This window comes from Toxotes jaculatrix, chromosome 19 (genome assembly GCF_017976425.1).
Source record: "Toxotes jaculatrix isolate fToxJac2 chromosome 19, fToxJac2.pri, whole genome shotgun sequence".
Taxonomy (NCBI): domain Eukaryota; kingdom Metazoa; phylum Chordata; class Actinopteri; family Toxotidae; genus Toxotes; species Toxotes jaculatrix.
Genome location: NC_054412.1, coordinates 686,966 through 710,651, shown reverse-complemented (window position 1 = coordinate 710,651; position 23,686 = coordinate 686,966). Strand labels below are relative to the sequence as shown.

The window sequence follows — 23,686 nt, the reverse complement described above, 5'->3', positions numbered from 1 at the left end:
TCGACGTAGACAGCAGCATAATGAAGAAGCTGAACTCTGCCGGGTTCAGGTTTGACTGTGTGTGTTTTCTGTCGGACAGACGGGCTCCCGCTCAGCTGATCTGGACCCCTTCAGGTTCCGCTGGTTAATCCCAGTCTCGGCGGTTCAGGTCAGACCGGCCAACATCACAGGTCGGTGACCAATCACAGGCTTCCTCCATGCATCTGTGTGTCAGGTCTGTGCGGCGGTCGTCCAGCAGGTGGCGCCGTGCCGCAGCTGCACTCTGATCCACTGACCAGACGAAGTGTGGTGTGTTTTCAGGCTCAGAGAACCCGTGTGTGTGGGAGCTGGTTCACAGCAGGTCAGAGGTGGAGGGTCGACCAGAGACGGTGTTTCAGCTCTGCAGCAGGTAAAAGCTGTGAATCACCTGAAGTGTCAGGCCCATAAAGAGGTCAGAGGTCAGAGGGCTCATCACGGCCTCTGATGTTTACAGATGATCACACACGTCACTGCTGTAAAATCACTGTACACACACAGTGTGTCCTCGCTGTGTTTTACTGTTTGTGTTTAAATATTTTGTGTGTGTGTGTCTGTCTGTGTGTGTAGTGAGGACTGGTCCTCACTTCATCAAAGGTCTCAGGAAAGGAACGTCTGGGTTGAATTAATCAATCGATCAATCAGTCGACGTCACCTTGGTTTTGTGAAAATGTGATTTGATGCTTTTTCAGTATTTTCAGTATTATCCTTCCTGACCTGACGTGATGTTTTTGTTTCAGTGGTTTGGAGACGAAGGCCAGCGTCCTGCGAGCTCTGCGCTCCCTCCTCAGAGACCGAGCACCCGTCGGCTCCCTGAGGAGGACCAGGCTGTCGACGGCTGAGAGGAGCGGCTCCTGGAGGAGGAGGCAACAGAGGAGTCGCGCTGACGCCCAGAGGACGACTCATCATCAGCCGGAGGAGAGCGGCAGACCCGACGGCAGGTTCATCCCGGGAGAAACCTGCTCGGAGCCTCTGCTGCCCAGCCACGCTGCGTCCGACTCTGCGGGGAAGAGGACCAGACTCTGCTCCCTGACCAGCGAGCTGGAGACTCAGCTGCAAAGGCTGAACTTCACAGAGGAGGAGGCCGAACGAGGAGCCGCATCTCCGATCGACAATCGGGGGACCGCCGAGAAGAGACGGAGCTCCAGTCTGCGGCGAAGCCCTGGAGGAGACCTGCTGGACCTCAGCGGCCTGCTGGAGAGAGACTTCAGTGTTCAGAGCATGACCTCCATGATTAATGAAGACTGTTTCTACGACAGCGTGGTGGGGGTGCAGAAGGCCGTGGTTCCCACACTACAGGGCTAAAGCTAAGCGCTAACACCCAGGAGACCGACGTCATCGTGATACTTCAGCCAGGGAGAGGGAACTCCAGGTACTCACACCTGCACAGGTATGTCCACCCACTATACTGAGGGATTCATGCACAGGTGAACACTGACACAGTACAGAATGTTGAGTTTATTCCCAATGCTGGAAACTTCCATCTCTTCAACCTCCTGAAAACCAGAAGACAAGAGCTTTGGAAATCCTGAGGCAGCCGTTTGATTGGCTGTGACAACACCTGCTTCAGGAAAACACACCTCCAGCTGGATCATGGCTTCAGACGAATAAGTTCTCCACTCATTCTATTTTAATTCCAACTTTGTAAAACATAACATCAGTTTCTACTCAGAGGGTTTGGATTTTATTCTCAAAATCCCAGAAATCTTTTTGCCTTAAAAATGACAGAAACACTTATTTTGACCTTCATGTGACAGAGTGAACATTCACTCTTTCATCTACAAACCAAAGCGAGTGAACCCTGCAGAACAGACAGAACGTTCTGTTGTCTCAGACACAAACCACAAACCTCCAGAACAATTTCAGGAACCACAGAATCATTTTTAACCTGAGAAATATACATTTGTATCCGGACTCGTCGTATTTTTGAAATCACTCCGTGGATTTATCAGGTTCCAAAAAGACCAAGACTCATCCTGAGTGACAGAAACATCTGGAGCTTGGTTCTTTTTTAACTTCAGTTCCCTCAGATGTTCATCCTGGGAGTGTTCTGCCTGACGGATCTCCAAAAACATTGAAATTGGCGTCTTGCACATTTGACGGAGGAGAAGAGGAAACCAGACGAAGGCTGGACTCTGATTCGACCCTCATCTGCCTGAACCCGTTCTTTTTTTTAGCTTCATCTGTTTCACAGTTTGTGTTGTAAATATTTAGTCTGTACATTTTCTTTCTTTCTGTCGTAGTTTTCTGTGAAACAGATTTTTTTTTATCTTGATGAAAGCAGTTTGCAGTGAGTGTGGAGCTGCTGGATCGAAGCCTCTGTACATCTGAATATTGTATTTATGTGTTTTGTCACGTTTGTTTTGTGTATTTCAGTTTCGTGACTGAACCAGAAAGACGACAGTTTGCATTTAAATGAACTTTTCAAGTTATTTTTCAACACGTGGTAATTTATTTTCTTAAATATTTGTGTACATCTTTTTATTTGATGCTGTAAAAGTCCAATAAATGGAAAAGTATTTAATTGATAAAATGTAATGAGTGTGACCTGGACTCAGAGCATAGTTAGCCTAGCTTAGCATAAAGACTGGAAGTTGAGGGAAACTGCTAGCCTGCCTGCAGACTGACGGTGTGTGTTCTCACACTGAGCGGAGTGAATTTTGACCCTGCACGTTTTCCCGCTGGGTTTGTGCAGCCGGTGCTAACTGTACAGGTGTTAGCTGTAGGTTAGCTACACACTCCTGCAGCAACATGTGTGTGGAGATGTGTGTGTGTGTGTTCAGCTCGGTCTCAGGTGTCGTCAGGTTGATTTCCCTCCGGTCCCTCGTCCTGTTTCCTCTCGTCTCGGACTGTTTCATCATTTGGTTCAAACATTTTTGACCAGCGGCCTCGCGCCTCATCGATGGCGCTGCACCCTCTCACGTTTTCACGTTTACTTCACTTCCTGTGGGAGTTTCGTGCTTCACAGTCTCGTCCTCTCGGTCTGAAGTGTTAACGTGCCTCGTCAGGCTTTTGTCTGTGGTCAGAGACGAGCAGCGAGTCTCTTTGTTCCCTTCAGACAAAAACACTGAGAAACAAAGGAGCTGGTTTTTCTGTGGTCGCACAGAAATGTCAGTTTGATCATGTGATCATTTATTTCAGTCTGACTTCACTTCAGTGTCCAGGAGGATTCAAACCACTGAACACTGAAGAAATCAAATTTATAAAAAGAAAAGCAGGTAAAAAAAAAAGTGTGTGTGTGTGTGTGTGTGAGAGAGAGAGAGAGAGAGAGATGGTGAGTCACTCCAGCTCTTGTTGCCACAGTTACTGCTGTACAGAGAAAACCCTTTATAACACACACATACAGGCCACAGCCAGCACGTGTGACCCCGGCTACAGGAAACAGTGTCTGAGTGTGAAGGAAAATAAACACAGGTTACAGGTAAATAATAAAAGCAAACAATGCTCCGACACAAATAACTTACAACAAATAACTCTTATGGAAAAACCTTGAACCTGTGACACATTGAAATCATTGTACGTGCTGATGACACCTGTCGTACACCTGCCGTCTCTGCCTGATGCAGAACGACGCACAGCACCTGTGGTTTGTCCAACGCTGCCCTTTACAGTCAGTGTGTTGTTGTGTTTGAACAGCAAGAATGTGCTGAACAGGTTAACACAACCTGAGAGGGACACAAAGCATGTCCCTGCTGTGTGTGTGTGTGTCCTCACAGTAACCGCAGGATGATGAACACATCACTTCTCCGTCTGCTGGTGAGTTTTTACTTTTACTCTCTGATTTTATTCTTAAAGGTTCAGTTCATGTGTTTTTGTCGTCTCGTCCATTCGTAGGCTGAGAGCTGCTGGTGTGTGTCTCTGTGCGTCTGAACCCAGAGACACAAACTTTTGCCTCTTTATTTTGTCTTTATTTGTTTTTTCTTATAAACATTTAATGAGATGCGAAACATCGTACCACTGTAGATCTAATGCACACACTGCAGAGCAGCCAGGAGAAACCACTTTGTGTTCTTTGACTTCCTGTGCTCGTCTTTATTGCAGGAACTCTCTCACCGTGTGCTCTCGACTCAATGTCGCATCTTCATCTGATCTGATCAGTATGTTGATCTGTTCTGATCCAGCTCCACGATCAAAGACTCAGCATGAAGCTGAAAATTTGTGTTAAATGAAAAACAGAGATGCTGAATTTTTCTCTCTGAACATCAGGCTGCTCAACAAAACCTCTGCTCCGACATGTAAACACTGTGTGTGTGTGTGTGTGTGTGTGTGTGTGTGTGTGTGTGTGTGTGTGTGTGTGTGTGTGTGTGAGAGAGAGAGCGTGTGTGTGAGAGAGAGATAAAGCAGTTCATTTATATTCCTGTCTCTTTGCTGATTGATGGCTAATGGAGCCTCGGGGGGAGGGGCAGGGGGGTGGGGGCAGGGGGTGGGGGCGGGGCGGGGGGGGGGGGGGTCTCTGTCTGATGGTTTGATTCAGCTCCAAACTATTATGGCACTGAGACTGTGGGGTCAGAGGTCAAACTGCCTGCTCTAATGTGAAGCTAATTTCTGCCACATTGGATTAAAGACAGAGGGACCTCAGGTCTCAGAGGACAGGGTCTGAGTCCACGTTCAAGAATGTAAAAACACGTTTAAAGCTGCCGTCGCCTCAGAGGACGAGTGGACAGAATATCTGAGCTGAGCGAGGTGGACTGAGGACAGGCTGAAACACAGGAAATGTGTGATCTGTTGTCAGTTCGTCCTCTGTGCTCTGCAGCAGGACTGTGACGGCCTGCAGGCGTCCAGTTTTAATAGACCGCCACCTCACTTCACCTGAGCGGGCGACCCACAGAGCGGCTGCATGTTAATACACTCTGTTCAGTATGTGGGACAGACGCCGCCACCGTGACCTGAGCGTCTCCCAACGCTGCGGCAGCACGAGTCACTACGCACACCTACAACTTAAAGGAGCATACCGCAGCTTTTACACGTCTGAGCCCTTTACACACTGTAACATGAACACAGCTCACCTGATGTTCAGCTTCATCGTTTAGAAACACAAAATGTTATGAATTATAGAATTATTTATATTTATATTATGTTATTAAGTACAGTTTGGTGTAAATAATGTTTTACATGTTTTTATTTGCTTTTTGTACCTTTTTTTCTGTGTGTGTGTGTGTGTGTGTGTGTGTGTGTGCGTGCGTGTGTGTGTGTGTGCGTGTGTGTGTGTGTGTGTGTGTGTGTGTGTGTGTGTGTGTGTGTGTGTGTGTGTGTGTGTGTGTGTGTGTGCGTGTGTGTGATTGTTGGTTCAGCTTCATCACCAGTCACTGATCGATCAGACTCTGACGTCTCACCTCTCTCTGGCTTCAGCTCCGGAGCAAATTTAATCAAACAATTGAAAATTGTTCTTTTCAGTGAAGCCGTTTATTGATGGATCATAAACAGTGAAATGCTGTGATGGCACACTCAGGACGCCGTACATGGACTATTCTTCGCTTTTGATTTTGTTTTTGATTGTTTTTATTAATTTAATTATTATTATTATTTTTTAATTAGTTTAATTATTTCTTCATCTCAGTATCTGATTTTTTCATAATGTCCCATGATAAATCTTAGGTACAAATACAGACTGTACATTTGCTGCATTTCAGTTTCACTAAAGAATTTATTTTCACAACTTCTGCTGATGCTTCCTCCAACCAGATGTAACAGAAGGTAAAGTCACTGCTCGAAACCTGAAATGTTGTGTTACAAGCAGGAAAATCCCGGGAACCTGTTTAATCTGACCGCAGTGCAGAACCTGCATTAGGAATCTGCCCACATTAAGCGCACGGTACCTCCTGGTCTGGCGTACAGCATGACGTCATAGTTCTGTATCTGCGGTGGGAAACACACTCATCCATTCTGTGTTTTTATGTGTTATGAGTTATTATATCAACACAACAACATTAATTAAGCAGTGATGATGCTGGAAATGACGCCCACACTCTCTTAAACGTTGTGTTTTCCCACACAGGAGCAGCTTGGTGAAGCCGAGGGAGAAAACGTGTGTTTATTGTTTGCAGTTTGGTGGAAGCGGCTCGTGTCTGTGCAGGTCTGAGGCTGATAAGACCCAGACTGGAGGATTATGGTAATAACAGGCTGCCACTGATTGACTGCTGCGTCCCATCACCACAGAACGGGTGGGTGGGCTGCGGACGCTTATCACTGTGTTGCAGTGGGCGATTCTTCACACAGTCACATGACGGGCGACACCTTGATTCACACTGCAGCTGGACGAAGAACAGCTCAGCGGTTTTATCACCAAACGCGGACGAAATGACCCGATGGTGCACGCTGATTGTTCTAAAAGCACGAATGATCCTGTCACTCGCCTGAACTTGACTGTTTCTGAAAGCGAAGGGCTCTGACCAGCAGAAATGATCAGTAATGAGCTTTTACCTTCATGCTTACGATGTTTGAGAGACAGTGCCGCATTTTTCAGATGCTTGTAAAACTCTTTCTGTGACTGTGTCTCAGAAATCCAGGCAAAAAACTAAATCTGAGCAGTGTCACCCAACGTCAGTGATCCAAACCAACACGTCCAGGTAAACGGCTGTTTCACGTGGTCAAAAGCCACAAAGAGAAGCGTTTCTGCGGCGTTGTGAGTCTGTCGTACCTCGCCATCAACTCATCAGATAAGAACGCTGCTCTGCGGCTCCTTCAGCAGAGCCCGTGACCTTCAGGTTAGAAACAAAAACCTGTTTCCTGAACCGGACTCCGTTCAGTTTTGTTTGTACGAAGGTTTCTTCTGTTCACCACGAGATTGCAGGAAAAAAAAGAAAGGACGCCTGGTGCATCTTTTCCAGGACGCAGACTGGGATGAAACTGTATGTACAGTTGCCAAGGAGACAGCAGGCAGAGGGGTAGTTAGAGGCTGTTAACCCACACACCCTGTGTTTTCATTCACACTGCTTCTCTCTGCTCCGTCCTCAGGACTCACTTCAGGAGACGCTGACAAAGACACAACACAGGTAAGACTCCAGTTTTCAACTTCACTTCATTTCTCCTGTTGTTGCAGATGTTTGACTCTGTCAGTGGATCAGGTTTGAATAAACGAGAGGAAATAACTTCCTTCTGACGGAGCTTTGAGTTTTCACTCTGCGGTCGTGTTTCTTGCAGTGGATCAGCTCAGAGCCGACGGACGCTGCAGCTTTAAAGGGACATAATTGAGTGTCAACGATCACCACATCAGCTGCAGAGTAACTAATGCAGGCAATCATCGTGCTCACACATGGTCGCCCCCCAAAACAGAAATCAAACTGAGAGAGAAAGGTTTTCCCATCAGCAGCCTCAGCTGTGCGTCCGTCACGCTCCCGCGCTCACTTCCATTCTCATTTCTCCTCTGGTTGCAGCTCGCTGGAGCCTGTGCTGAGGAATTATCTGCTGTCAGGACCTGCCGGGGACGCCACCGTGCCAACAGGGACCAGAGCTGGACGGGGGGCTGAGCCATGTTGTCCGCCGCCATTCAGATCCTGGCGTTCGCCCTGGCGCTCCTGGGAGTCCTCGGCGCCACCGTAGCCACTCTGCTACCCAACTGGAAGGTGAGCATCAACGTCTGGTCCAGCGTCATGACCCCCATCTCGCAGATGCAGGGTCTGTGGATGGACTGCGTCTGGTACAGCTCCGGCGTCTTCAGCTGCACCATGAAGAATTCAGTTCTGTCACTGCCGGCGTATCTGCAGACCACACGGGCCGCCATGGTTCTGTCCTGCATGGTGGCGTCATTTGGACTCTGCCTCGCCTCCCTGGGGCTCAAATGTACCCGCTGGGGGGGCAGCCACCGAGCGAAGGGGCACACAGCCATTGCTGCAGGGGGCTGCTTCGTCCTGGCCAGCTTCCTCTGCCTGGTCCCTGCGTCCTGGTTCACCAACGAAGTCATCACCGCCTTCCTGACCACGGACCTGCCGGACAGCAGTAAATATCAGCCTGGAGGAGCTCTATGTGTAACGTTTATCTCCGCTGGCTTCCTCCTGGCTGGAGGAGTCATTTTTTGTTTGTCGTGTCCCGGAAAAAGAACAAGACGACCGGACAACACTTCCTCCGCCGACCCTGACAGATTCGTGTTGTACCAAGATGAGCAGCGAAGGCGGGGGCTGCAGACGGAGCGTGAACGGACGAAAAAATGGCAAAACAAAACTGTCCAGCTGCAGATGGACGAGGTGAAGCAGGAGAAAGCTCTGCAGGAGAAACCCAAACAGCAGCAGGAGCAGAGGCTGTACTCGTCTCCTTCCAAACTCCCTCCAAAAGACATCAAGGACAGCTACAGCCTCCAGGAGTATGTTTAGTCCTCAGGGCTGAGCGGTGAAATGTGGAGTTTTCAGCTGAGACTCTCTGGCTCGAGGTGAGGGGGAGGTGGGCTGGGGGAGGTGTGATTGAGGGGAAATAATTACCAAACGTTGGAAACGACAGATTGTGGATTCAGCTGAATGTCTCAGACATGAGACGGAAAGCAAAGGATGTGGACTCGTGTTGGAAAAAATAAACTGCACAGACACCAAACGCTGTAAATCCTTTAAAACCTGCCGCAGCTTTCCCAAACCAAAGGCCTGAAGGCAAAAAAAAAAAGAAAGAGCTGAACCTGCTCATCATAAAAGAAGAAAGAACAGCCATCATGTTCCAGCTGTAGGTGCTGTCTGCTCACACAGGGCCGGCCCAAAGCTTTCTGGGGCCGGGACACCCCCCTCCCAAACCCACCCACCACGCAAGCATAATGGCAAAGAAATTAGAATTAGAATTTAAGATGATTACAATTCCTCAAATGAAATGAATGAAAAAAATATACAAAGAGCAGAGAAAATTAAAACTTTATAAGACTCTGATTAAAAGATTTGGTTTAGAGATCCTGAAACTAGTTTTAAGTTTCATACATGAAAGAGGTCATGTGGAATCTGATTTACTAAAAGAAAACATCTACACTCCCTGATGTTGTTTCTGCATGAGACTTCTGTTACAGCCATGGTGACCGAAGGTGAACAGGCAAACCCAACCTGAGGTCACCTTTCCAGCTCGGCCGGGGCCTTGTGTTGCGTCTGTGCATGTTTCACTGTTTGTTTTAGTGAAAGCTGCAGTCGGAATGACAGCGACTGAAGCAATGAAAACGCTGTCGAGCTTTTTAAACTCACGGTGTAGTCAGAGGTTAAAACGAGTCCAGATCCAAAGCGTCAAAACGACGGCGTCCGCTCCGTCCTTTCCCGACGGTCTGTGGGGAGGCGTGAGGTTCACAGCAGCGTGGAGAGAGGTAATGATGCTCTTTGCTTTCCCATTATCCTCTCACCACGGCTGGGCGCACACTCACACACACCCCTCCACCACCCTGGTTCAGCTGTATGAGAAGGACATCGAGTCATTGTCAGGATGCTGCTCAAAGCCTTATGGAGACCAGAGACTCCACAGAGTCTGTGCACACTGGGTGGGTGAAGTGTCCTTCGAGGTGACCTGTCAGTCTCACCTGTGGGTTATAAAATGATCACTGATTTTCTCTGTTAGCAAATAAAACATGTGGACTGAAACCTTCTCTGGGCTCCCATGATTTCACTCACAGATGTGGAGGTTTCTCTGTTTCTGCCTGACAGCTGTGTAAACAGGAGTTTTGCTGTGTTTCACAGAGTCAGTGGGTCGCTGATGTTGCTGTAGGTGTGCTGTTACCTACAGCAGCAGGCATGGGCGTCGCACCTGTGGGGGACGTGGTTTTCCCGGTGATAGGGTTCAACGCCTACACTTTTTCTGCAGTTTTGCACAAACGCTGTACTACAGTCGCTGTGTGTCAGCGCTGCGGCTGCCTCCTCTCCCCTTTCTCTCTTGTTGTTCCATGAAATATAACACTGGCTTTGAGTGTGACAGTCACAGCCAAACCAGTCTCACTGTGACAGGCAGTTGTTTGGCAGCTGCCTATCATAAACAGGGTGCAGAGGTAAAGAATAGATTCAAAATTAAGCTCCCTCAACTAATGCCCACCTACAGAACATTAAAAAACATTACAGCTGTGACACTAGGAAACCCCAGTGGAGCTGGACAGTCCAGTTTCATCAGCTCTGTCCAAAGTGTCTTACATGTCAGAATGTGGTGGATAATTTCCTCTAACAGCACATTGACCAGTTCTGTGAAATCACGTGTTTCATGAAAGTGAAAGTGAAACCATTAGAGAATCATTTCATTCTTCAGATAGAAAACACCTGAGTCATTCTGCTGGTGACTGTCAACATCCCCGGACTCAGACTCTTTCTCTCTGATCCAGTTCAGCAAAGGTAGGATGTTGATGGAGGTTTAAGATTTAGATGCTTTGTTTGCTGTTACAGAAAAATGAATCATGAATAGAAACTTGTGCAAAGTTACTGTATTTATCTTCAGAGTAATATGATGTTGAATGTTGTAGTTTTCTTTACTCAGCATTTAATGTGTTAATTCACGTTGGTTTAAGGCAGAAACAAAGTGATTTCTATAAATATGATCAGAGTAAATGTTTTACTTTCCAGACATGGGACTCTTCAGCTCTAAACCTAAACCTGAACCTAAACCTAAACCTGAAACTCCACGTAAGTTCACTTCAGAACTAAACCATCCATTCACTGAAAAATCACACACTGAATTTGAGTTTATTTCTTTAACACTCATCTTCTACCCGTCAGTTCTCGATGAACCATGGAGGGAAATAAACTGGAGGTGAGTGTTTGAAACCTGAAGGTGAAATTTTTAAATGTCTGTGACAGAAAAGTGTAAAAACACCATGAGTCTGATTTTTCTGTCTTGTTTGGTCTCAGTAACATCTGAGTTAGTGACTCAGTTGTTGTGTGTTGTGTTGGTTTTTAGTCTGAAGTGTGATGTGTTGTTTCCTGAGCAGTGACAGACAGGGGGCTCTGCAGGCTGTGAACAACTTCAGACCTCAGACTGAGGATCAGCAGATCAGGATTCTTCTTCATGGACCAGTTGGAGCTGGAAAGTCCAGTTTCATCAACTCGGTCCAAAGTGTCTTACTTGGCCGAATGTACAAACTGGCTTTGGTGGATAATGTCTCTCATGGTTGTTTCACCAAAAAGGTATGAGAAAAGTTTGATTGTGTTGATATGATGAGCAGGAAATCTGTTCTCTGGTATCTATTCCACATCAGACTGGTATCTCCAAACCAACTTAAACCAGCTTAATCTCACATTTTAAACCTTTAAAGCCTCCAAATGGTTTATTGCTACCATAGAACAATGAGAATGTGTTTTTTAACTGTTATAATTTTATGACTTTAAAATCAGGACATATGAATCAGCATTTAAGGGCTGAGAGGAATTTCTACCCTACTTCAGTTTCCTGTACTTCAGACAGATATTGTTATGTCTCTGTTTGCTCATGTTTTGTTCACAGTTAATGTTAATGTAGTTCTGAGCAGAAGCACCTGCAGCAACAGGTTAAACCTGTTGCTGCAGACCTGACCTGACTCTGAATTCTCCACATGTTTTACAGTACAATACCTACAAGATCCAAAAGGGAACCGCAGACACCTTTTACCCTTTTGTCTTAAATGACATGATGGGCGTGAAACACGTCACCAGAAGAAACAGGAGAATCCATGTGAAAGATGTCAAACGGGTGATGAAGGGACACGTGAAAGATGGTTACACGGTAGAGTTACTGCATTTTTATTTAGTTAAAAGAGAAACCTGTAGTGATCTGTTTTTCATCATTTAACTAAACCAGACTTTGTTTTTCAGTTCAACCCTGAGTGCAAGTTATCAAAGGATAATCGGTTCTACAACAAGTCCCCAGGCCCCAATGACAAAGTGCATGTTCTGGTTTCTGTCATTGATGCCAACAAAATATCTCTGATGCCAGATGAAGTTCTGATGACACTGCAGGACCTCAGAGATGAAGCCAGTGAACTGGGTGAGAGCAGAAATGATCATCTTTATTTCCACAGTGAGATTCATGAAAAAAAATGTCTTAATGCGGAACAAAGCATGCAGCACTTCCCACAGGTTTCCTGTGGTTTGTCCATCCTCACAGAGAACATCAGCTGTGCTCAGTTTGACTATATGTCAGATGTAATGTGTTCACAGTCAGAGTTTATGTGTCCTCCTGGCAGGGATTCCTCAAGTGGCCATTCTCACCAAAATTGACGAGGCCTGTCCTGAGACCAAGAAAAATGTGAGGAATGTCTACAAGAGCAAAGTGCTGCAGGAAAAGGTACATCATGGAATATAATTTGATTCTGTCAAAATCATTTTCAGTGTCTGCGTTATAATTTATGAACCGAGTTGCTGTGATTTTTAAACGTAGATACAGAAGTTCAGTGCTGATGTGGGAATTCCACTAGACTGCATCTTCCCTGTCAAGAACTACCATTCAGAAACCATCCTCAACGATGACATTGACACTCTCATCCTCAGCACACTGAAGCTCATCGTCGACTGTGGAAACGACTTCCTCAACAAAAAATCACCATACTAAATGCTGAGGCAGTTTTTCAATTTTAAATTGAAGCACAGATTAGTTTAGATGTTTAGTCTCTGTGGTTTCTGTGATGTTAAGTTTCTTTTTAGAAGTGCGAAGTCAGTGTGTTGACATTTTTTACTTTTATTACCTAGGAGGTCATGTTTTCACCTGTGTCTTTTTGTTCATTTGTTTGTGTGCTTGCTTGTCAGCAGGATTACACAAAAAGTACTGATTTACAGTGTGAGATGAGCGTTTCATCAGCTCCTCAGGAAATAATGTTTGGATCCTGATATTAAAAAAATCGGACATACTTATGGCTCTGAGATCGGAGTTTGTAGAGTTTAGTGCAGATCCTGATAATTAAATGCTGACTCCACTTTACACTCAGAGCTGTGCTGTGTTTTATGACAAATAACCCCCTGATGTTATCAGACTGCCTCCTTTTTCCTTTTTGTGGGTCTATTTGTGTGTGTGTGTGTGTGGGTGTGGGTGTGGGTGTGTGTGTTGGTGTGTGTGGGTCTCTGTGGGTTCAAGGACTAATAATAATAATACAATGATAAAACAATAGCAACAGTAAAACAAATTAAGATAAGATAAGATGCACCTTTATTATAGTCTTACAAATGAGAGTAAGACTAATAATAGGACTAATAATAGTAATTAATGATATTATGGGGGCAGTAGCTGATACTTGATACTGTCAAAATCATTGTCAGTGTCATTCAGTGTCTGTTAGTTGCTGTAATACTCATTTTAACCACAGGAGGCTGGAGTGTACCTCTGTCCAAGTCTAAGTAGGACTAGAAGTATTCATGGTTTCTTCCAGGTGTGACCCAGGCACTCCGGTACAAGAGCCCCTCTCAGCCTTCTCATTACAGTGGTAAAGATCAGCCTGTATGACACAGCATCTGTTCAGGATTCTAATCTCAGAACTTGGTCTGAGGCAAAGGAAATTCATCCAGCTGCTGAGCGTCATCTTCAAAGCCCTCCCCCTCTCTGTTTACTAGCGCCCCCCTCTGGCCTGATTACTTAGTGAAATCACTGGGGCTTCCTTCCAGTTGTAAGAGTTGTTATAGTTGCTGGATGATAGTTAAGCTGTAGAATACTTTTGCTGCTGAGGAAATGTTCATTTCAGAGTCTAGTCCAGCTGACAAGAGCCTTCATCTATGGACCTGACCCAGTCACACACACAATCGGTACTTTTAGTAGTCATTTCCTGTCTTTGTCCTGTTTCCCTCCGTTGTTGATCATCTGCCCCACCCTGATTTGTGTCACCTGTTGTCAGTTAGCCCTAGCGTATATAAGTCCAGTTGTTCCCCTGTCTCCTTGTCAGTTTGTCTGTGTCCCAGTCTGTGTTGTACCAGTGTTTTCTTGAGTCTGATCCTGTTTGTACATGCTGTCTTAAGGACTTTAGAGTTTTCTTTGGATTTGAGTTTGGGTTTCTTCTCCATCGCGGATGAGTTTGACTTGTTGCGTTTTATTTTTTTGTTTTTCTTTTTTGTTATGTGACTGATAAAGCTGAAAGCAGAAAAGTCCAAACATTTAAATATTCATTGTCATTAGCTGCTCTGGATGCAGAAGTTAGATGAAGGCTGATATCTGCTCCTGTCCGTCCCATTGCTGAGGCCTGCCGGCCTTTCAGCTTCCCATGGTTGGATCCAGTAGCTCAGCTGGGCCACTGCTACAGCTCAGTCTCTTTAGCTGCTCAGTCTTTTTAGGTGTTGCTTCCTTGATGAGATACTGGAGTCAGAGTGGTACAGTGTCCTCAGGCAGCTGAGACTGCACACGTGCTTCTCTAAAACGTACGGTTTGTCTCTTGTTGCCACAAGTTACGTAACATTACTGTCATGTCATGGCTCAAAATGTCTTTTAATCAGTGAAGTCTTTCTGCCAGAGAGACTTAAGGAAGTCGGCTGAGTGAGATTTAAAATAAAAATAAATAAAATTAGACTTGACCCACCTATCCTCCACCACCACCTGTTCTGGATATTGACTTTGTTGCTCTCTCTTTAACACCTCACCTGGACAAAGAATTTACTCTCAGGGTTTCCGTACACATCGTAGTGTGTGTTGAAAATGTTGTGTGGTCAGAAAAATACAGGTTTATTTCATGTATACACCTGCTTGTAAAGATCAGTTGTGAAGCTCAGACTCTTTCTCTCTGATCCAGTTCGCCAAAGGTGGGACGGTTCCATGGTGTTTGGGTCAGATTTATGGTTTAGTTTGCTGATGCTTGTAAAACAGGTTATTGTTTACTGGTTTCTTTAAACATGATCAGAGGAAATGTTTCATTTTCCAGCAATGAGAGGAAACACTTCCAGACCTGTTGAAGAACCTCCAGCTAAGTTCACTTCAGAGCTAAACCATTCATTCACTGAAAAATCAACTGACACTGTTACGTTATGGTTTTTGCAGCTGAACAGTCCAGTTTCATCAGCTCTGTCCAAAGTGTCTTAAATGGCAGAATGTGTCCACAGGCTTTGGGTGGATAATGCCTCTAACAGCACATTGACCAGAAAGTTCTGTGAAACCATGTTTCAAGAAAGTGAAAGTAAAACCATTAGAAGAAGGATGATTTCATTCTGCAGATAGAAAACACTTGAGTCATTCTGCTGGTGACTGTCGACATCACTGGACACAGACTCTTTCTCTCTGATCCAGCTCAGCAAAGGTAGGCTGTTGATGGAGGTTTAAGATTTAATAAGTAGTAAGTAACAAATGCATGGACTAGTTTTTCAGCATCTCTCTGAGACAGAATGTTCCTGATCTTACCGATATTGCACATATATGATGTATGGGTATCATCTGCATAGCAATGGAAATTTATTCCATGCTTCCTGATAATATTGCCTAGGGGAAGCATGTATAATGTGAACAATATCGGTCCAAGCACAGAACCCTGTGGAACTCCATGACTAACTCTGGTATAAATGAAGGGATCATCATTAACATGAACAAACTGGTATCTATCTGATAGATATGATTTAAACCAGCCTAGTGCTGTTCCTTTAATCAGAATAACATGTTCCAATCTTTCCAATAGGATATTATGATCAATGGTGTCAAATGCAACACTAAGGTCTAGGAGGACAAGTATAGAGACGAGTCCATTGTCGCTTTGATTGATGCTATGAGAAGGTCGTTGGTAACTTTCACCAGTGCTGTTTCTGTGCTATGATGAACTCTGAATCCTGACTGAAGAACTTCAAACAAACCGTTCCTATGTAGATGGTCACACAGCTGAGCTGCAACAGCCTTTTCAAGAATTTTAGAAGTAGCTAGCACTACCCTGGCACTGGTAGCTGAATCCAGAGAAGACTTTCTAAGTAGAGGTTTGATAACTGCAGCCTTAAAAGCCTGTGGAACATATCCTGTTACCAGAGAGAGATTTATCTGATCTAATATGGAAGTGCCAATTAAAGACAAAACATCTTTGAGAAGTCTGGTTGGGATAGGATCCAAGTGAAATTTTGATGGTTTAGATTTAGTAACTACTGAAGTCAACTCAGCGAGATCTATGGGAGAGAAACAGTCTAATGACAGATCAGGACTGGCAGACGTTTCTAAAGCTGCTGCTCTTGAAGTTATTCAGAATAATGTGGCAGGTAAAAAAGCCATCACTGGGGAGTAGCTGAAAACAGAGGCACCTAAAATGGAGGATTGGGTCGAAGTAATGCGTAACATTTATATGATGGAAAAGGCTTTCTGGGCTGCAAGAATAGAATCAGGTAAATTTAGGAATTTATGGAAAAACTGGGTTGGTTTTGTATCACCATTGAGAGCAGATTTTATCCAGTAAAAGTACTGTGTCTTACAGACTCCCTTGATTCTCACTACAAAATTTACATGTTCACTGTTCATAAGACTACGTTCTGTGTTTTTCTACACGTGGAGAAAAAGGAAGGGAGTAAAAATATGGATAGAAGGGAAAAAATACTTACATATAAACATACAGTGTACATGAGATGTAAAATGCTGATGGAACACTGCTGTCTGGAATTAATATAAATAAATAAATAAATAAAAACATGATCAGAGTAAATGTTTTACTTTCCAGACATGGGAAACGGCGACTCTAAACCTGAACCTGAACCTCCACGTAAGTTCACTTCAGAACTAAACCATCCATTCACTGAAAAATCACACATTGAAATCGAGTTTATTTCTTTAACACTCATCTTCTACCCGTCAGTTCTCGATGAACCATGGAGGGAAATAAACTGGAGGTGAGTGTTTGAAACCTGAAGGTGAAATTTTTAAATGTCTGTGACAGAAAAGTGTAAAAACACCATGAGTCTGATTTTTCTGTCTTGTTTGGTCTCAGTAATATCTGAGTTAGTGACTCAGTTGTTGTGTGTTGTGTTGGTTTTTAGTCTGAAGTGTGATGTGTTGTTTCCTGAGCAGTGACAGACAGGGGGCTCTGCAGGCTGTGAACAACTTCAAACCTCAGACTAAGGGTCAGCAGATCAGGATTCTTCTTCATGGACCAGTTGGAGTTGGAAAGTCCAGTTTCATCAACTCGGTCCAAAGTGTCTTACTTGGCCGAATATACGTACAGGCTTTGGTGGATAATGTCTCTCATGACTCTTTCACCACAGAGGTATGAAGAAGATCAAGAATATTCTACTTAGTGGTGTGTGTGTGTGTGTGTGTGTCTGTGTGTGTGTGTCTGAACTTTTTGAAGTTAAAGAACCAAAAAGCACTGGTTGTTTCATGTTTTCCTGTTTTATTTTGTAAGTACTAACCTTCTGTCTCTTCTTAGATTTACTTCCTGCCTTCCTGTGTTTCCCACCTGTTTGATTACCTGCTCTGCCCTAATGTGTTGCACCTGTTGTCTGTGCCAGATCATCGTCATCGTTGACTCATGTGTTCCTGCCTGTTTCTTTTTTATTGACCTTAGTGTGTGCTGACCTTCGCTCTGTGGCCTGCCTAATGTTTTGGACGTCTCTTCCTATTGCTATTGCCTTTTTGTGTACCGACCCTTGCCTGAAATATACCAGTCTTTGCTTTACGTTCTCTGAGTATTTGTTGAGTTGTGCAGTTGAATCCTTAGTCTGAGCCTTGTGTGATGGAGACAGCTGGACTAAAGTCAAATGCAGTTTATTTCTAATAAGAGTAATGTCCTTAATGTGGGACGTGGTGTGAGACTGTGGACTGACTCAAACAACAGAGACGCATTGAATGTAGTGAGAAGGTGGAGGAACAGCAGCAGGTGAAGCTGAAGCACAGGAGAAACTAGAATAAACACGAGGAACAACACATGAAGAATCTACCACACAGTACGAGCAGAGTGAACTGATGATCTGCTGAAGGATGGAACCAAGGACTGATGTTAATATACTGCAGGCTGAGGGTGTAGCTGATGAGGTGAAGGACCATTCATTACAGGCCTGTTGTATTAGACTGACTTGGTCTGAGCTCCATGTCCTAATAAACTGGCAGCTGAGAATCAAAGTATCTTGTTTCCTTCCTCAGTGTGATGGTGTGAAGCAGAGCTTCTGAGTACAGTCTGTTGTATGTTAGCAGTGAGTTCTCAGCTCCTGATTGTGATGAATCTCCGTTTGTGGTTCACAGTACATAACCTACAAGATCCAGAAAGAAAGGCCCAAGACCTTTTACCCTTTTGTCTTCAATGACATTATGGGCTTGGATTCAACCGAAGGTTTCCAGGTGGACGACATCAAGCTGGCATTGATGGGACATGTGAAGGACGGTTACAAGGTACAGCATCTGTTAGACTCTGACATTATCCAGGAACAAAAGAAACCATGGGATCGTTTTTCTGAAGTGTCTCCACTCTAAGTTTCTGTCTTGTTTTCCAGTTCAATCCTAAATCTAAACTTTCTAAGGAGGATAGGTTTTACAACAAATCTCCATCTGTCAACGACCAAGTGCAGGTTCTGGTTTGTGTTGTTCCTGCGGACACCTTAGAGCCGCTGAAAGACAAAACTGTGCAGAAAATCCGGGACATCAGGTTGGAAGCCAGTCACCTGGGTGAGAGCACTTTTTAAAAAACATCATTGTGAAGTGAAATCACACTCAGACACCTGTGAGCATCAGACACTCGCTCACTGTGGGTCGGTTTGTACTTTCCTTCCGTCAGAAAACAGCAGCTGGGCTCAGTTTGACACTGTGTGACTTACAGTCAGGTCATTAATGCACTCGGTGGTTTCTCCTCGTGTCCTGGCAGGGATTCCTCAAGTGGCCATTCTCACCAAAGTGGATAAGGCTTGTCCAGAGGTCGGGAAAGATTTAAAGAACATCTACAGGAGCAAGCGCCTGAAGGAGAAGGTGTGTTTTTATCTGTAATTTAAAGTTTACACACACTTTGAACCACAGCTGAAAGTTTAGCGATCAGCTGTGAACTTAAAACGCTCGTTTGTCTCTGAGCTGGAATTTATGAACTGAGATGTTGTGATTTTTTTAAATGTAGATGGAGGAGTTCAGTAAAGATACGGGAATCCCCATGAACTGCATCTTTCCCATCAAGAACTACCACGAAGAAATCGAGCTCAGTGATGACGCTGATGTTTTGATCCTGAGCACCCTGAGGCACCTCCTCAGCTTTGGAGAAGACTTCCTCAAGTGGAAAGCCGCTCGCCATTAGCTTTTCTGTTGCTACTGCCAAGTGTCAGTAAAACACTTTGTAAGTGGCCCAGTTTCATCACAAATATTTTTCTTATCTTTCTACTGTGGTAATAACTGAAACAGACTGAGAGGTTAGCATGCACCTTCTGCAGGTTCTGTTCATTCATTTGCATGTTATGAGAAATGGGTCATTAAAAATGATGCAAATAAACATTTAATCATGTTAAATTCAGAAAGGTCTCACTCTGATTCAGATCACAGGGTCACAGCGCCTCCCACTGGCCACAGCTGGTAGTTGGTGGCCAGTGGGAAGAATAAATGTTGACTCTCGACTATTTGGACATTAATTGAAAAGTACATAGTAGAGTTGAGATGTTTACAGTACAACTCAGGATTTAATGTCTTTGGATTGTAGGACTTAGTACTGAGTTATCAGATTACACCACAGTTTATATTTATTTTGTCAGTGTGTTTTTATTCCAAAGAAATAAGGTTTAAACCAGCGAAGGTGCTTTGGTCCTTTTACCCTCAGAAACCTACAAACCCAGAGAAAACAAGATCTGCAGACACGTAGTTCAAAGGTGTCGCTGCTGCCTGGTCAACTAAAACCACATAAACGTACTGGTACACTCACTTTCACATGTTGGTGAATGAGTTTTGAACTTTCTTTATTTACACGTCATAACTGACAAAGATTTGCCCTGAGATGAATCTGACATTATCCAGGGTCATTTCCAACTCATGGAATAAACTAGTGTCAATGAACAGATGAATGTGAGTGGAGCCTGTAAGCAAATAATCCAAAGTTTAATCACCAAAATACTGCACAAACAAACAGACAGACAGACAGTAAAACAATAAAAATAACAAAAGACAAGCACAGAGAGAAATGTGACCAGCAGGTCCTGGAAAGGTCTTTTTGTGAATAATGTGAATAGTCTCTGGATCAGTCTAACATCTGGTCAGTTATAAAGTCCATCAGCTCAGATTTACTGGGACAGTGGATTTATTTGAACTGGACTGGAGCAACACCAGCAGAGGGCAGCATGCTGCTATTTTCCACTGGTTTCCAGTTGCTGCTGCTGCTTCAGGCAACATACATGAAGAAAAACAGGTCCTGTCGTCTCCAGGTTTCTGTTTAAACAAATTCAAACACAGAATGAAAGAGTTAATTTAAATTACAGGTTAACAGAGGTATCGTCACAGAGCTTTGACAGAACAATGACTGACATTTGGTTCTGATGATCATTGGTTTCTGTCTTTGTATGTGGAGCTGATCTGTTGATCCCAGTCATATCATCTAATCATACTATGCTATGACAGAAATCGTCAATGAGAAAATACACTGAGGAAAGAAGGGAAAGAAGAACAGGGGACTGGAGCGCTGTGAACTCAGGGTGTGGGAATATGTGATCTGGGACTGAGGACTGGTCTCGAGACCAGTTTGGGCTCCATAAATCAGTCTGACCCTGATTGTGAACGCGCCTGAACATCATTCAGTGCGGGTGCGTGGTGTTTTCAGCAGCACAGCAGAACACTGTGTTTTCATCAGCGGCTTTCTGAGAGCTGCTGCTGCTGCTTTCTGACCCAGTTTCCCTGCTTGACTTGACTGGGCTGTTTCCAGTGCTGCTGTGGGAGGTCCCTGCTGGGTCCCCTGCACAAACACAAACACAGCTCAGTGTGCTCTCTCCTGTGTGGGCACGACTTCTCTTTCTGTCTGTGTAATTCTGCTGTAATGTTACCGGCCTTTATGTATTGTGACTGCAATGAATTTCATCTAATCTGTGACACCAGCTAACCTCATTATTATTTATGTCCTGAATACAGTCAAAGCCAGTCGCTCCCTGTTTGACTGCTCGTTGTAGAGATTCTGTTCAGAGCAGAACACGGAGGAGTACGTCTCCATCCTCCTCCTGATGTACGTGAAGCATGAAGAGAGGAAACTGAACACATCGAACAGAAATGTCAGATTTCCATCATGTTCTCCTTCGTTTCACACCCGTTCGTACGAGGTGTGATCCGACCACATCACACAGGTCACGTATAGATCCATGAGTTCGAAGGTTCATCTGACACCAGACACTTCACAGAGGTTTATGAAGCTCTGAGACAGGACTGTACAACGCTGGTTGTTATCACAGTCAAATGAAGGTGGGGCCTTTTTGTTTTTTCATGCAGAGTTAAAGCTGGTTTGAATGTGGCCTCATGCAGTGACTGGCCAGGTGTGTGGAGGTGTTAAAGGGTAGGACAGGCACAACATGGTGAATGTCTTCATACCTGAGAATCCTGAGACTTTAACACTCTCAGAAAATATCATCAGTATAATGGTCCTGTGGAGACTTTCGGTCTGTCTCATGTTACGGTGTAATGCGTTTGCAGGGACTGTATGACGTTTATATGCAGAATATCTGTTCAGTGCAGCCTGGAGAAACGTGTGGGAGGTCTGAGGTTTAAACTGTAAAATGTCCCATTTTATCAGTCTGTTTATCAGACTGTGAAATTTAAAGAGGACGTTAGGAGCCAGGGACAGCAGTTAAAACTGGAGAGGAGGACACCGAGTGCAGGACACCGAGAGCAGGACACTGAGAGCAGGACACTGAGCACAATATGTGTCCATATGAGCTACAGTATGAACGTATGATAACCTCTCACTGACCAGACAATAAACAAGTGAGTCAAAGACACTAGAGACATTACTTCCAGGGAAAATAATATGTGAAGCATTAAGTTAAGTTTGTGTGTCAGGTTTTCCTCCACTTTTCCGCGGTGCCGTCTCCCTGTCCACTGCGATGACCGGGCTGACTCCCCGGGACATGTGCACCTGACCATGGCCACGCAAGTGGCGTTCCCCCCGGTGTCAGACAGTGATAAGAAGTCGTTGATGTTTTCCAGAGATTTCCACCTTTAAACTGGGAGAACTGGTGGTCCTGCTGGAGCTGCATCATCAGCTGGAGTCCACAGCATGAATAACGTAGATGGACATCCTGGTCCGATCCGGGCTCCAGGGGACAGAACCACCACCGCCGGAGGATCTGAAACACCGACACAAGGCGGGAACAGAAGGCCGCAGTCCGTTTCTACTGTGACCGACAAGGAAACGGGGATGCTCGGTCGGCATGAAGTGAAAAACCTTGGCGGCAGTGGCGGAGCTGCTCCTGCTGCTGGAGGTGGTACTGGACCTCCTCCTCCTCCCCCATCATCATCATCGTCACCCCACCACACACCTCCGCCGTTCAGCCACTTTATCCAGCAGCAGCAGCACCACCAGAGGCAAAACAACAACAACAACAACAACAACAACAACCAACGGGGGCAGGGAGAGAGCAGCGGGAACCGACAACACCATGGAGGAGAAGAAAACATCCTCCTGGTGGGGAACAGCCGAGCAGAGGAGCGCCATCACCAACACCAGCTGAACAGGAGTGAGGAGGAGGAGGAGGAGCGGATGGATGCCAGCCTGGGATCAGCCACCAACACCACCACCACCAACAACCCTCCTCCAAGTGGGACCAGCTCCGAGTTTAATCATTATTATGGGAATGGAAGAGGAGGGCCTTGCTTTGATCAACATGGCGGACAACAAAGCCCAGGGACTGGGGTAACAGCGGCGCTCTCGGTACACAACACCATGGATCAGGTTCAGAACTCCCACGAAGGCTACAACAACAACAGCCCGTACAACCACTACCCGAACTATCGACCCGGCTACGGGACAAGTGGATACGGAGGCATGATGAGTCCCTCACGCCAGGGGAACAACCTGATGGGCTCGGGCAGCGGCAGCTCGGCCGCAGCTAACCTTAGCAAAGCGGCTATGGCTGCTACCAGCTCCCCGGCTGGAGGTGGAGGCGGTAGCGCCAACAGCGGAGGATTTCAGCGATTTCCTGGGCAGGGGCAGCAGCAGCAGCACCCGTCCGGGGCTACGCCAACTTTGAACCAGTTATTGACGTCGCCGAGCCCGATGATGCGGGGTTATGGAGGTGGATATCCGGACTATAATAATCCCTCTGCACAGCAGCAGCCTAGCATGGGGCTGGCTAAAGACATGGGCTCCCAGTACGGTTCGGCTGCTCACGGCTGGGGAGGACAACAAAGAAACCACCCGGCTATGAGTCCAGGGAATAACGGACAGAGCAGCGGCAGGTCCCAGGTGAGTAACACCTTTTTGTTTGGTGATAAACGGACTTGGACAATCAGACAGTCGTCTTGTTCCGGCTAACCTGCCATTTAGCCGCTATGCTAACGCAAATAGCTAACATCAGTTAGCTGCTGAGCTAGGTGTGTTTTTTATTTCCACTGCGGATAGACTTCATTTACACAGTCCGACTCTCATTGTTGGGCATTTTGACTGTTAAACAAACAAAGCCTCGTCTTTAATTAAGTAGTTACAGAGGCATTGCTATATAAACATCACAGGAGTTAACAGTAGTTGGTAAAGTCATGGTTTTGGTTCTGTGTCCAAGGTGACTCCGTTTTTAGCTTGCTATGCTAAGCTAACATTAGCATGTTAGCTGTCGTTAACCGAGCCGCACAGGCCTGCAGAGGCTGCGTATATGTATGTAATCAACCCGCCGATGTAGGCACTGTTACACGGTATCATCTGCTGTTATATCGTTAAATAAAGTCTGGGGACTCTGGGATTTAG

General features: G+C 45.3%; 4 protein-coding genes across 6 annotated transcripts in view; all 4 read left to right on the top strand.

The window, feature by feature from the left end:
- Positions 1 to 2,546, top strand: part of LOC121199966 (T-lymphoma invasion and metastasis-inducing protein 2) — a 28,174-nt gene extending 25,628 nt beyond the window's left edge. For all 3 annotated transcript variants that reach the window (XM_041064990.1, XM_041064991.1, XM_041064989.1), the window contains 3 exons: positions 80 to 170; positions 301 to 388; positions 756 to 2,546. In XM_041064990.1, the coding sequence (XP_040920924.1) occupies positions 80 to 170; positions 301 to 388; positions 756 to 1,320 (744 nt within the window). In that variant the 3' untranslated portion in view covers positions 1,321 to 2,546. The remainder of the gene's footprint in view (positions 1 to 79; positions 171 to 300; positions 389 to 755) is intronic.
- Positions 2,547 to 7,201: 4,655 nt separating this feature from the next.
- LOC121199806 (claudin-20-like) lies at positions 7,202 to 8,321 on the top strand. Its single transcript, XM_041064755.1, has 2 exons — positions 7,202 to 7,235; positions 7,389 to 8,321. The coding sequence occupies exon 2, from the start codon at positions 7,485 to 7,487 to the stop codon at positions 8,319 to 8,321; it is 837 nt and encodes a 278-aa protein (XP_040920689.1). The 5' UTR covers positions 7,202 to 7,235; positions 7,389 to 7,484.
- Positions 8,322 to 10,461: 2,140 nt separating this feature from the next.
- On the top strand, positions 10,462 to 19,475 carry LOC121199247 (interferon-induced protein 44-like). Its single transcript, XM_041063755.1, has 7 exons — positions 10,462 to 10,568; positions 10,662 to 10,695; positions 10,874 to 11,069; positions 18,028 to 18,174; positions 18,276 to 18,447; positions 18,644 to 18,744; positions 18,887 to 19,475. The coding sequence occupies exons 1-7, from the start codon at positions 10,493 to 10,495 to the stop codon at positions 19,058 to 19,060; spliced, it is 900 nt and encodes a 299-aa protein (XP_040919689.1). The 5' UTR covers positions 10,462 to 10,492; the 3' UTR covers positions 19,061 to 19,475.
- Positions 19,476 to 22,366: 2,891 nt separating this feature from the next.
- The window catches only part of arid1b (AT rich interactive domain 1B (SWI1-like)), a 28,157-nt gene continuing 26,837 nt past the window's right edge, over positions 22,367 to 23,686 (top strand). Inside the window, 1 exon segment of the mRNA XM_041064106.1 lies at positions 22,367 to 23,191. Within this exon segment, the coding sequence (XP_040920040.1) occupies positions 22,487 to 23,191 (705 nt within the window). The 5' untranslated portion in view covers positions 22,367 to 22,486.

What these genes read in the sequence shown, in the direction of transcription:
- LOC121199806 (XM_041064755.1), top strand. Translation starts at nt 7,485, where the DNA reads ATGTTGTCCGCCGCCATTCAGATCCTGGCGTTCGCCCTGGCGCTCCTG.
- LOC121199247 (XM_041063755.1), top strand. Translation starts at nt 10,493, where the DNA reads ATGTTTTACTTTCCAGACATGGGACTCTTCAGCTCTAAACCTAAACCT. An exon ending in ATGGTTGTTTCACCAAAAAG is followed by an intron (nt 11,070 to 18,027) that starts GTATGAGAAAAG and finishes TGTGGTTCACAG; the next exon opens with TACATAACCTACAAGATCCA. An exon ending in ATGTGAAGGACGGTTACAAG is followed by an intron (nt 18,175 to 18,275) that starts GTACAGCATCTG and finishes CTTGTTTTCCAG; the next exon opens with TTCAATCCTAAATCTAAACT.